Source organism: Medicago sativa, chromosome 4 (assembly GCF_051527215.1).
Source record: "Medicago sativa cultivar Bolivia chromosome 4, Bolivia_mono, whole genome shotgun sequence".
In the NCBI taxonomy this organism is placed as follows: Eukaryota; Viridiplantae; Streptophyta; class Magnoliopsida; order Fabales; family Fabaceae; genus Medicago; species Medicago sativa.
In genome coordinates, this window is record NC_140752.1 from 81,683,001 (window position 1) to 81,696,656 (window position 13,656).

The window sequence follows — 13,656 nt, forward strand, 5'->3', positions numbered from 1 at the left end:
TTTTTTACAAAAATTTTGGTTTTTGTATGCCTATTAGGGGGTATTTTCGAAGAAAAAAAACTTTTACAAGAAGTAAATCAAAAAAAAAAAATTATAGAAGGTAAACATAAAAATGACCTATATTACATGGTAAAACACCACTAACCCTTTATTAAATTACCCTTATAAATTTCATGTTGAAGTGACTAAGAATAAGGTATTTTATTTTTTGATATTGACAAAAATTTATTAATTTTTACAGATATAAATTTTGAATCACTTCTCTTTTTTTGAGTAAAATTTGTAATTCACTCTGTTTTTAGTATTTTTTTTTTTTAAGTAAAATATAATAGTTTAAATATTCTATTGCTCAAAAGAAATATTTTCTAATATTTGAACTAAAATTGTAGGGCTTTACCCCAAAGGGAGCCCTTCCAGAAATTCTCGAAGGTCAAGGATAAACCAAGACCTAAGAGGGGGTTTGGAAATAGTTTTCAACCAGCAATAGACGCGCCTCGGTTAGAACCTCATTAGCTGCGTCATTGCCCCAAGCGCAAAGATGCTGACTCCTATCAATCAGCTCCGCTTTTATACAGAAGTGTATCACATCTTATTTCTAGCTTCACCGATGTGGGACATTGTGCATTGTTGACTGATACTCACGATGATTCCAAACCTGTATTATATTATCACCGAAACATCCACCATTCATAGCTTTAAACTCAGCTTATACAATGACCTCAATTTCATACGAGCACCACATGAACAAGTCAGTGTATTTTGAATACTCAACAAATTAAACTCGTTCAATTAAGCCATTCATATTGTAGTTTGAAGCAACTTTGATAACTCACAGAGAGGCCTCAAACACCAATCTCCTCTGCCTCCTCCTCATACTCTTCGTTATCAGCAGTAGCATATCCTGGTATTGCTGGTACTCAGACACCAAATCATTCATGTTACTCTCAGCCTTGACGAGCTTTCATCCATTCCGTCACCAGCGTACTAATGCAAGAAAGCCTTGCGCCTCAGCATAGCTGTGAACTGCTCGCTAACTCTCTTGAACATCTTGAATATATGTTGAATTTCCAATGAAAGTATATGACATATTAATACTCATTGGTGGCATAACACACACACTAGACTTGACGTTGTCAGTATATCTCTCGAGTGGATATCCGACAACGTCAAATCTAACGTTTGTGATATATTGAAATCACTTTCACTTAATTATGTCTCTCATTTTTCGCTTGTTATTACACATCAAACACAGTTTATCTACAAAACTTGTATACCTTAATCAGTTGGCCTGTTCTAATATATTCTATTATGTGTACAAAATATATCAAATAAATCATGTTTTCACCTACTAGCTCAGGAATTTCTCCATGGCTTTCAATTAGACTCCTAATCCCATCAATCCTTATAGCCACTTGGGCGGCAAGATACTCCTCTTTGGAGTCATCTTGACTTTCATTTAAGCACAGGTTGAGATGGACACTTGCTAAGATAGCAAAAATATTCACCCCCGTGGGATATATGCAGGGGATTGATTACCTGCAACAGGTACTAAACGAATACATGTTGGATTTGGCACGAATCATAGTACTTCCCTAGATAATCAAATGTTTTAAATTATTGTTTTTAAGGTTAGATTATTTTGTCCTCTAAAAAAAAAGTTAAATTATTCTGTTGTACATAACATTATCAAGCCGACTAAAAAGCCTGTATAGTATATACAGTAAGGTATCCGGCAAATTCACTTCTTGACATTTGAATTAAGAACTATGTCCATTGTGTTTTAGCTATTCTCGCTGTATACTTATGTAGAACCTTGACATTATTGGAAGATTTAATTATGATTATTCAAGTAAGTTTGAATAGAGCGTAATGCTAGTGAAAACGATGGATATATGGAAAGTTTAGGTAAGAGACCTTGTACATAATAGGAAAGTTAAGTTCCATGCTTCCCGTTAAGCATTATTGGAAGGATTGGGGATTTTATAATGGGCAATGTCCATCCATGGCTCCTCATTTCCCTAAAACATTCACACAAACAGTAGTATCTAGGTTTTTGGTGTTCGTTTTCGTTTATATCTTCTTATGTTGGTGGATATGACAGAAACATTGAATCAAATTACTCTTTAGCACAGATTCTACCCAATCTAATGCAATTTATTGGCCAATTTACGTCAGAATAGTTTGTCTCAACTAACATTGAAAAAGCTAAATGAAAGCAGGGAGTGTCAGGAAGTGACTGATGGTGCTGCATTTAAGATTATTAGTTTTAATGTTTGTTTTATTATTACTACATTACTCTTCATTTATCTTAATAAAATAATTTTATAGAACTAGCCGTAAATACTGTTTTTTCTCATCAAGCAATGTTAGCACTACTGATCTCAATTTTTTTGCTGACTTCACTTTGTGTGAATTAAAATAATGGTCAAAGCCATGGTTGCATGTTGTGCAGATGAAACGAAAGGATACAAGCATTGATAAAGTATATGATGCACGTGCATTAAGAGTAGTTGTAGGAGACAAAAATGGAACTTTACATGGACCTGCAGTTCAGTGTTGCTATAGTCTTCTTGACATTGTACACAGGTAAAATAAGGTCAAATTGTAGTCATCTATCAATAATACAATATATACACATCTAGTCATTCAATACAATAATTTGTATGAAGGTATAGATATAAACTTAATTTACTTTATGTATTGGTATATATTTTTTGTAATTTTATAAGGGAATATAGAAGAAAGCCTTCTGAGGAGGATAGGAATATAGATCTATGTATGTTTGTTACTTAAAGTGTACCCTATTGGCCCCATATATTGACTCTTATATTTTACTGTATAGACTTTGGACACCGATAGATGGTGAATTTGATGACTACATCCTTAATCCGAAGCCTAGTGGCTATCAAGTTAGGCTTTCTGTTCGCATAAGAAATAAAATTAAAATGATCATTTTATTATGCTAATCTTAAGAACTTTGCTAAATTTTGTATTAACATGTTAACTTACTAAAATTGCAGTCCTTGCACACTGCAGTTGAAGGTCCTGACAACTCGCCTTTAGAAGTACAAATAAGAACACAGGTGCTAAATTTTTCCTCACATGTTGCAGAGATTTCTTCGTGTATAGTTTAGTTGTTAATGTTTTCAGTTACCATTTTGCATACCAGAGGATGCATGAGTATGCTGAACATGGACTGGCCGCACATTGGCTTTATAAGGAAACCAGAAATCCTTTTTCATCCATAGACAGAATGGATACACCTGAAACAGATGCATCCTCATCCATAGACAGAATGGATGCACCTGAAACAGAAGCATCCTCGTCTATAGACAGAATGGATACACCTGAAACAGAAGCATCCTCCTATTTTTCCAAAGACACAGAAGAGGAAAATTCTTCAGATATTTTGCTGAGCAAGAATAAGTCATTGAAGGCTGGACACCCAGTCCTTAGAGTAGAAGGAAGTCACCTACTTGCTGCTGTTATCATCAGGTGTGCAACATTTCCATTTCTAATGGATTTATGTTACAGAGCTATCCATATTGATTGTAGCCCGTCTTTGTTACCGTTTTCAGTGTAGAAAATGAAGCAAGAGAATTGCTAGTTGCTGTAATCTTTCAGCTAGCAGCTTCTGATGCAGTAGCTGATAGAAGATCATTTTTCCAGGATAAGCGATGGGAAGCTTATGCACGGCTATACAAAAAGGTTTTCTGCTTAACTTAAAACATTTATTGGTAATTGATATGAATGTAGGCTGTTTGTGATGTATGTTTGTGGGCACAAAATACTTATACTTAGAAGCCAGTAACTGGATGGATGATTGTGTGGTAGTTATTAAGCCTCTTGTTGAGTATGTCTCATAGTTACTGATAAGTGGGCAGGGTCTCTCGAGAGGACTGTAGTATTTAAATAAAAGTTGTACATAGTAAATCCTAATTTTTCAAGATAATACAAATGAACTGCAGTTGCTTTGCAGTCGGAGACGTAGGCAAAATTGTCTGAACTTCGTTACCAGACGTTGTTTTCATTGTTTCTTTACTCTTTAGAACATGATTGCTGTACTAACACTTCGCAACTAGCTTCCTACATATGCATTTCCTCTCTCGGCCACCAGTCTGCTGCCGTGCCATCTTTTCTTTATATTTTGTTTTAAGTGCTAACAACACATTGTCTAACACACACACACTCTTTGATTGGTTAAAATCCACATGGGTCCCATATAAATTTGGTGGGATCCATTTTAGTTTTAACCAATCAAAGAAAGTGTGTAAGAGAATGTGTTGCTAGCATTATTCTTTTGTTTTAAATTACCTTGTCAAGTTGCTTACTGCTGACTTGCTTCAGGTGTCTGATGAATGGTGGTTTGAACCAGGACATGGGGATTGGTGTACTTGTCTAGAGAAATACACACTGTGTCGAGATGGTATGTATCACAAGGTATGTATTTCTGATCAGTTAAGCATTTGAAAATCGCACACTTCCCTTTATCATTGTTTTTGTTTCTCAGCTATGCAGAGACAATGGCATACATACGCTGTGATTTTTTTTATTTTTTTCCTTGTTTGGATATGCACATTTGTCCTGCCCACTTTCTTTATTCTAGTTCTGGCTTTAGTTCTAATAATGGATGTTGTGTTAGAAATGTATGTGCTTCTTAGTAAATAAACGTTAAATATATTTTGGACAGTCTATTGCTAAGTCAATTTTTGAAGTCTTAAAGTCAACTATTTAACCCTTAATTCCTTGTAATGATTTGACTTTTATTTTTTCTTATTCTCTTTGGTTTATAGATTAATGGTGTAATATCTCTTTATATCAGCAATTCATCCAAATTAACTTTTATTATTATAAATGAAGTACATGGACATTCTTTTTTTTTGTTGGATTACATGGACATATTTAATTAATACAAACAAAATATGATGTTTTCTTCTAGTTACTGATTTTCTTTTTCTTAGATATAAACGGGTTTGTAAATAAGCAGACTGCTTTACTGAAGAACTTTATTTAATTATTTGCATCCTTCGCAGCAAGACCAATTTGGGCGCCTTCTACCAACATTCGTCCAGGTTATCAATTTTACCGAGCAAGAAGAATCTGAATATTGGGACGTTGTATCTGCCGTGTTTGAGGGCAAGCAAGTGGATTGTATTGCATCGCAATCAAAATTAGACTTGGTTCCGTCAACTTCTGTGGATGCTAGCATCAATAATAAGGTTTTTTTTCTAACCAACTTATGTTTCTTACACATTCTCCAAATGGAATTTGCTTATCATTTCCCTCTTCTGTTTACTGCCGTGTCAAATATAATTGCCAATCAATTGATATAAGAATCATGCAAAAAAATAATAATCTTAATTCCATGCTATGTAACTGGTTATAACCGAACCATGAGAATCATCTTTATTCTCACTCTTGTCTCTTAAATTGGTTAATGTTGTTCACCATTCACGTACTGAGAAATTCTAGATCAAGTAGGCCGAAATTTGATCAGCAATATTTATATTATGTTGCAACCATTATTTATATTTTTGGTAATGATTGCTGTAGAAAATTTTAGTGTAGATGCAATTGTGATGTAGAAATCGGTACGTCCAATATCACTATGCATAATTGACTAGAATTTAGGTATCAAAGTATAGTCTTTCTGCAATCATGCAAACTGAAAGTTCACATTTTATTTTCCCTGTGTTCCAGTAGATTTTAAAAATGTTAATGAATGTTTCATTGACTCTATATATTCATCTTCTAGGTGCATCTTTTGAGAACAATGCTTTCCTGGGAAGAGCAATTGCGTTCTGAAGTAAATATCAACCAAACAAAGCACGACGCAAAGTTTGATGGTCCACGTGGTCCTCTTAACCTTGGAGAAGTGGTAGTTATATGTTGGCCTAATGGTGAAATAATGAGGTTGAAAGCTGGTAGCAGTGCTGTTGATGCTGCACAAAGAACTGGTTTGGAGGGAAAACTGGTTTTGATCAACGGACATTTAGCATTGCCTAATACAAAACTCAAAGATGGCGATGTTCTTGAAGTAAGAATCTAAATCATTCATTGGCAAAAAATAACGATGTAAATAATTGTATATAGGTTGAATGCAGTTAAATTGACGGGGGCAGAAATATGCTGATTTGAAAGGAAGAAAAATGAGGGTTTGGATTCTTGGTAGAATAATGTAACATTTGACAAATTTAAAATGTAATGTAAATCCTTGTCAAAAATGTAATGTAATTCTAGTTATGTGCTAGTATTAAATATCTCCATGATTATTTTTGCTCATAATCAAGATTGATAGAAATTATTTTTTATATTAACTTATTACCATCCTTCCTTGAGGTTTTTGACCGCACAATTATGACTATTCATTTATTTGACTGATTAGAATTATTATCAAACACTACATTTAAAAAAATTGATAAAAAAAATGCAATAGTAAGAATTTTCAAAATCATGAGCAAACTTTCCCCCAGTTTTTAGTCCCTCAAAATCATGAGCTAACTTCCCCCAGTTTTAGGGGAAAACCCTCAAAGGCATTAAGAATTATCAAAATCATGGGTTGTTTGTAATTAGATTTTAGAAGTATTTGGACGGTTGAATTTTGGAGAACTAAGTTTTTTATATTTTGACATAATAGATATTTTAAAAAAGAACATAATAAATAATCAATATAATCATCCAATGACATTTAATATTTAGTATATTTTTATAAAAAGAAAAAACATTTCACTATCGGGAATTTGATACTTCATTCCTTTGTGTACCCAAGACTTGAAAAGATAAATCTTGTAGATAGTGAGCCACAGCTCAAAAGAAGACTTATATATGATGTTATTCAAATATAACGCTAGCAGTACCAAGGGCTCTCAGTAAGTTACATAAACTTTAAAAACCCCAAAAACCTAATAAAAAGTTAGCAAATACATCACGGTGGATGTATAATTAGAGTCCCTATACACTATACAGTAAAGGTCAATGTTGTTTACCTTCCTGCCAATAGCTAATTAAATTGAAAATTCAAACATTTTCCCTCTCTCCCATATACAACTTAGAAGACTACCAGATGCACAAGCATTATAGTACATGGATAATCATAGAATTCTTTATAATAATGAAATTATAAAAACCAGAAGAGGACAATAACAAGGTTCACTCAATAAGCAGATGAAGTGTCGTCATCAAAAACTGATGCCTGATAGAAAAGGCCTCATGTGAAACGAAGATGCCATCTAAAACTTAAGGATTATCACTAATATCATAATCCAACCTTTCTTGAATCTAGTTTATCTCCAAGCAGAGTGGCTTTCCAGCAATCAACTTGTAGTACAAATACAGAACCCTTCTTCGGAACAACTGCAATTAAAAAATCAAAGTATTTGGTGAACACATTTTTGAAAAGATATTAGAGAAAAAATAGATACCAGAACTGATAAGTCATCAAAACTTCAACTTAAGCAAATGGAACACAGAATTGTGATGCTCAAGGTCACTAATTCTTAACCAATTCAGCCATAATAATGCAAGTGTCACATATGAACCTATTAACGACTTTCGAGTCAAAGTATATATTTCATTTTCTTAGTAAAAGGGGAAGAATTTTGAAAAGAAAATAGGTTTTTGATCTAACTAAAACTTTGGAGCATTCTACCCTAAATAAAAAGTGAGAACTCATTCAACCGTAAATTAGAAACAGCTGAGTAAAAAAAAAATCAATAGGAAATATACAATCACATTAAAACAGCTTCAGATCTCCGTACAATTATATGTAGCAAATCTGGTTGGTTTCTGCAGAATACTAAAGATATAACCTGACAGGACAATCTAATAGTGCCAAATAAGAATCTCAGCCATATTGTTTATAAGAATGACTATCATATCTGCTTGTTACTCAAGAAAGCGGAAACATGAAACAGAAAATTCCATGCCTGTCATAAAATACATCTTCTCAAGTTAAGCAAAACAGAAATTTTCCTTTACATTCAAACATATAAGCTGTACTTTTCCATGTCCACAAGTTCCATTTTAAAAGCAACTGAACACATTGATTATTTGTCATTAGTCTTTAATTTATATAAAAATTCAAAAACAATTACTGTTTAAACTATGCTGAATTTTCAAAACGGAGGTGCAAACTCCTTATAATTCATTAATTATCAAATTTGTACAGCAAACCCTGGTATAAGAAAAGCATACACAAACGACTGTGTATATTCAATAAGCATTAATACTTGAGAAACACAGGAATAACAGCTCTGGTAATGCTAGAACAGATTCTATTTTAAGTAGTGAAAGGATTACCTTGGAATTTATTAGCTTCAGTAATTATCCCAAAAGCTTCTGCAGTTTCACGAATCATGATGCCACCAGTTCCAGTAAAATGGGTTAGTTTACACTCCACAACTGCATAACAGGTGGATATAGTGCAGTCAGTGATAACTAGCAGACAATTATTTAGGAGGTAGAGGCTAAAATATTTGCATTTGTTTTGAAGGAGTCTCAAAAGCACAACTCTTTTCTAAATTCAAAGGACAATGCATGTTGAGTCATCTAGACAGAGTTTGGATATAGAAAATTATCAACATGATAACATTAAACTAAAACAACACTAATAGAAATGCATTTTAAAAGAATTGATTCGATTAAACACCTAAAACATTCAACATTAGTTCTAGCAACTTTTAAAAAAAAATCCCAAGTGTAAGGAGCATGAAAAAAGGTTATGCGTGCCACTGGGAATGAAAAGGGAGGATTCAAATGAGAAACATTCCCGGAGAAGAAGACCTAGGTATGACCTCAACCAATCAGAAGCTCATCTTACTATTGAACTTATTGCAAGTTGCAACATTAAATACCAATGACTGCGTAAAATAGTTCTACTCTAACTCTTTCTAAGAACACCAAAAGTAGGCTTTCACAGTTTTGAGTACATGCGGCAACGACAATTTTAACACACCTTTCTATGCATATGAAATATTTACACATAAAGACATAAGCATCCGTGGGAATAATTAACATCCAACCAATGACAAAATAACTGTCCTTGTAATTATCCAAAAAGCTCTAGATAAATAAAATGGTTTAGCATTTTCTACTGTAGGTGTTCACAACTGATCCAAAAACAAAACAAAAATAGAGTGTGCTCGAACCTAAAATAATAGCACCATGTAGATCTGCACCTAGGAGACATTGAGCCAATTGATTATTCCTGGAACAATAAACAGGTTTGTTGTCATAATTATAAAAGCAGTGAGAGAATAAAAGTGCTGAAAAACTCGAAGATAAGAAGCTGTGAAATTCATCAATAGCAAATATACAATAACAGTACCCAGTGGATTTAAGCAACAACTTTATATAGTCTTTCCACATGTCATGCATTGGCTTGAAAATGTCAAATCTGTAATCAAAATGAACCGTGATTGCTGATTAGGTGATCAAAATAATATCATTGTAGACAAATTTAAGCAATTAGAATAAAGCAAAATGTATAACACTTTATTTGTTCCTAGCATGAATCTAAGAATATCCCAATGAAAGACGAAATGAAAAATTTCTCACTGCCACAAACTGCAGGGATATAGTAGTAATGACAAGGACCAAAATACTTCCATAAAATGTAAGTTTAGAGACCTTGAACTTACTTATGGAACTCTTTGGGAAGATCCATTGATCCATGTTTTTTATGTTGTTTCATGGACATATGCCTCTTAGAACGTTTTGAATGAATTTGCAAAGCCCTTGTCTGAGAAGATGAAGAAAGCGCACGTCCTTGCACAAAATTATCAAGAAGGATATAGCTGTCGATTTTCATGCTTCTAGATCCTTGCATGTACTTTTGTGCTGCATCTCCCTTCTGAAGAAGTTCATGCAATATTCCGGAAACTGAACCTCCTCTTTCAGAAGAAAACTGCAGAATATGAATATAAGTCAAATTAGAACAAACAGGGAAGTTATAATCTTAGATTAATTCTTTTTTAGAGTTCAGACTTCAAAGGAGATTGACCATATTGACTTTTTGGAATTATAAAAGAGAAGTTGATCTGAATTAAATACCTCCCCATTAGTTGTGAGCAGATTTTCATTTACAGTCACAGAAAGTTGGGCATATTCTGGACCATCTTCTTTCTCTACAGATTAATAGCTAGTTACTTCAGTTTCCCACATAAATTGAAGTTACAAATTAAATATAATTACAAAACCTTCAGAAATCAAAATGTAGAAACTTTAGAAAGAATCTTAGTCTTGCTGTTATATCGACAGTACAGTACCTTGTGAAATGGCACGACCAAAAAGACCGAAATTCCCTAAGAAAAGGAAATAAAAAAGTATCAGCTTTAACAATAAACAAGAATAAAATCTTATATTCTAGCCTGAAAAATGCATTTGGGTTTATCTTATGTCATAAATACTTGCATGACTGTTTGGAAGAGCTTAAGAAAATAGTTTATGAATTCTGATATGATCATGAACTGTTTTCAGCTTATGTTCATAAGCTCCTCCACATTGCTTATTCCCTCTTGAAATGTAGAAACAGCTTATGCATAAGCTCTAGTATGATATGATACTCCCTCCAGCCTTAAAAATAATCATAAGCAAAAAGTACATGTATTTGAACCACATACATGTACTTTTTTTACTTATATTTAAAGCCTGATGGAACAATGGTCCGTTTGGATTGGCTTAGTTTTGAGCTTATGCAAAACAGCTTAAGCAAATAAATAAACTTTTATGTATTTTCATAAGCTTGTCAATGTAGTTTATGAAAAAACAGCTTATGAAGATACAATTTTTGTTAGTGAGAACATAAGAATTACCATAAAAGCGTATTTATTTCCATGAGCTAAAAAATAAGCCAATCAAAAGTTACAGATCCCAAGTGTCATACTGAATAAGTGCTTAATAGTATATATTAATGAAACAAGATAAAATTGAATTACCTTTGTTGGGTGTATCCGATGATGGACGACATAAAGGCAAGGACGGATCATTAGAAGTAGAGGGTGGTGGAGTAGGTGATTTTACATCTTCATTTATAGACTTCATAATTTTCTTTTCTTTCAGGATATGTTGATGATTTATATCCCTTTTGTTTTTCTTTTCTTTTAGTTTATGTTCAGTTTGAATTCTTCTCTCCAAAGCCTCCATTGCACGTTTCCTTGATTCAGCAGCCATTGATAAGAAAACTGGCAATATCACTTCATTAATTCTAGTATATAGGACTTGTTTGAATAAACAACTTAACTAAGTGATTATAGCACAAGTGCTTACAGTAGAAGCTAATTTTATAAATATTAGAAAAACAAAATCGATTTGGAAGAAACAGAATTAAACTCACTATAGAACGACGAACTCAGTTCACGATGGCGGGGCACGAACCGTAGACGGAGGGCGGAGCAGAGGCTGCGCGGGACAGAAGGCTGTGTTAGAAAGCGAATAGGAATGAATCTGGATATGGTAGTGAACCGGGTTATCGTGGAAATACCTGCTTCAAAACCGTTTTCTATGGAGGAAGATGTAGAATGCTGCTAGCAGTGTTGTTGTTGTTGTTGTTGTTAATTCACCCTCAATTTTGGTCATTGATTTTGTTTTTAAATTATTTTTTTAATTAAAGCATTATACACGTGACATGTGTGCTTTGAATTGATCAAAATTACCTTGGAGGCTAAAACTGTAGAAGGGGCAAAACTTAGAGGGTTGAGTTGTAATTTATTTTATTAGGGGGTCAAAATCACAAGATCGTGATACTTAACGGGTCAAAACTGTTATTAAGCCAAAGTTTTACTTCATACACCTCCTCAAGAATGTTTTTTTTTTCCTCAGAGTCACCAACTTGGTAATTGAAGAAACCAAACTCAACACTTTTTGCTTTGTTTTTAGAGAAGAGAAAAACAAGAACAAGGTGGTCTTACACCTCCTCAAGAATGTTTTTTTTTTCCTCAGAGTCACCAACTTGGTAATTGAAGAAACCAAACTCAACACTTTTTGCTTTGTTTTTAGAGAAGAGAAAAACAAGAACAAGGTGGTCTCATAAGTTGTTGTGTGATTAAGTAGAGCTGTCAAAACGGGCGGCCCGGCCCGGTCGGGTAACAGGCTTTTTAGGGCCGGGCTAAAAAGCCCTGTTTGAATATGGGCTCGAAAAATGGAGCACGAGCCCGGCCCTATACGGGCTCCCGGGCTAACGGGCCAGCCCGGACAAACTTTTTTTTTTTTTTTCATTCTTTAAACACATTTTGTTTAACGGCATATTCATTAAGATCCACATTTACACTATTAATTAATTGAATATATACTTAGTGTCATCCAAATGCCAAAATGATAGTGGCCATCATCAAGATCCAGTATTGTGCTTTATTTCATGTTCTTAAATCACAAATTTAGTTCTGTCAATTTCTTTATGTATATACTATCACGTAATGCCATAGCTATTGGAATTTGGAGTGGTTCATTAGGAATTGTTATTCATCAGTGAATCCTATAGCTACTGGTAATCATGATAATGAAAACAACAAGTTATTACATGCACACAGTTCACTTCAATGACAAAAGAATACGAACCTGGAAAAAGATGAAGATTAAGAAACAGAGTTGTTAAGCCTGAATTAGAAACATAGCTGCTGAGCCTGAATTAAAAACCAAGAAAAAATGAGGATCGAAGAAACTGCAGAAAACGAAGAAAGGAAGAAATCGAACCAGTGAGTTGTGAGTGTGAGACGTGAGTGAGCTTCTGATTCTGAAGATGTTGAGCTTGTGAGTTGTGAGACCTGAGAGGCTGAGAAGAGAAGAGCCGCCGCAAATGACTAGTCAGACGTCAGTGAGAGTGATGGAGTGAATAATTAGGGTTTCTTCTCTTTTTCAATTCAACTAGACTCTAACCCGTGCAATGCACGGGTTTCTTAGAATTTCGTATATAAATATCATACTGATTATACATTCAATAATATGCTATAAAATAACTACAAAAAGTAACAAAAAAAATGCAAAAATTATACCAATTTAGTGTCTGTTTGGTTGCGCGTTCACAACCTCAAAACGTGGTTTTTTTGCTGCAAACAGCGTCCTGCTTTTCCCATGATGTTTGGGCAATCTGAAACGTGAGTTTGCAAAACGCAGTTATAATGACAAAACGCGAGTTGGACCGAAGCTAGAAATCCAAGCTTCTGCGGCAAAGCAAAAGCGATTAAAAACTTCAACTATTCAGTGACTTGTATAATTACCAAGTTACCCATAAGATCTTCTCCAATTCCTTACCCATAAACATCTTTCTTCTTCATTAAAATCACTTCTCCGATATAGTTCTTCTCCCTCTAATTACAGATTTGTTATAATTTCTCAGATTTGCAGATGAAACAGAGAAGAGTGGAAAAAGCATAATAAATTAAACTTAAAACAATGAAAATGAATTGAAGATGTATGCGCTTTTTCCTTATTTTTGCAGTATTGGAGAAAAATGAAAGTAGGATAGGAAGAGTGAGTAAACTGTGCAATCTTCATAGAGGCTTCAATGGAGAACACAATGAAAAATTAGGAAATTTGACAAACTAAAATCAGAATTGAAGGGAAGAAAGGATGATGCCATCCATGAAATTGAACAAATTGAGATGGACAAGCATCAATATTACAGAAGAATAAACTTGAGAGAATTCTTGCAAGCGAGACACT

At 33.8% G+C, this 13,656-nt stretch overlaps 2 protein-coding genes, 1 long non-coding RNA gene and 1 other non-coding gene across 6 annotated transcripts; 1 reads left to right on the plus strand and 3 right to left on the minus strand.

Moving 5' to 3' along the window:
- Window positions 1-389: 389 nt before the first annotated feature.
- LOC146932615 (U4 spliceosomal RNA) lies at window positions 390-540 on the minus strand. The gene has a single exon (XR_015009046.1). It is a non-coding gene; the product is annotated as a U4 spliceosomal RNA (small nuclear RNA).
- Window positions 541-1,683: 1,143 nt separating this feature from the next.
- On the plus strand, window positions 1,684-6,260 carry LOC146932616 (uncharacterized; the record flags this gene model as incomplete). Its single annotated transcript, XM_085704330.1, has 9 exons — window positions 1,684-1,725; window positions 2,453-2,586; window positions 2,843-2,909; window positions 3,021-3,083; window positions 3,170-3,495; window positions 3,579-3,708; window positions 4,348-4,440; window positions 5,034-5,219; window positions 5,756-6,260. Coding segments are annotated over 9 exons (1,335 nt in total), but the record flags the coding sequence as incomplete, so codon positions are not given.
- A 533-nt stretch (window positions 6,261-6,793) lies between these two features.
- Window positions 6,794-11,558, minus strand: LOC146932617 (ribonuclease MRP protein subunit POP4-like). 3 transcript variants are annotated; one of them, XM_085704333.1, is made up of 10 exons: window positions 11,480-11,558; window positions 11,333-11,397; window positions 10,935-11,180; window positions 10,266-10,301; window positions 10,051-10,124; window positions 9,639-9,904; window positions 9,326-9,394; window positions 9,147-9,205; window positions 8,299-8,400; window positions 6,794-7,353 (listed from the first exon to the last, which is right to left on the minus strand). In XM_085704333.1, the coding sequence occupies exons 3-10, from the start codon at window positions 11,167-11,169 to the stop codon at window positions 7,256-7,258; spliced, it is 939 nt and encodes a 312-aa protein (XP_085560459.1). In that variant the 5' UTR covers window positions 11,170-11,180; window positions 11,333-11,397; window positions 11,480-11,558; the 3' UTR covers window positions 6,794-7,255. The 3 variants fall into 3 exon arrangements, with proteins under 3 accessions (XP_085560459.1, XP_085560457.1, XP_085560458.1); XM_085704331.1 differs by having other exon boundaries at window positions 9,147-9,394; XM_085704332.1 differs by having other exon boundaries at window positions 11,333-11,558.
- Window positions 11,559-11,908: 350 nt separating this feature from the next.
- On the minus strand, window positions 11,909-13,656 carry LOC146932618 (uncharacterized). The gene is made up of 3 exons (XR_015007185.1): window positions 12,987-13,656; window positions 12,688-12,766; window positions 11,909-12,617 (listed from the first exon to the last, which is right to left on the minus strand). It is a non-coding gene; the product is annotated as an uncharacterized LOC146932618 (long non-coding RNA).

Coding starts and splice junctions, on each gene's coding strand:
- LOC146932617 (XM_085704331.1), bottom strand. CDS start 11,169: ATGGCTGCTGAATCAAGGAAACGTGCAATGGAGGCTTTGGAGAGAAGA. Junction 9,905..10,050: donor TGCTCACAACTAATGGGGAG/GTATTTAATTCA, acceptor CATATTCTGCAG/TTTTCTTCTGAAAGAGGAGG. Junction 9,395..9,638: donor CTTCCCAAAGAGTTCCATAA/GTAAGTTCAAGG, acceptor TTTTGATTACAG/ATTTGACATTTTCAAGCCAA.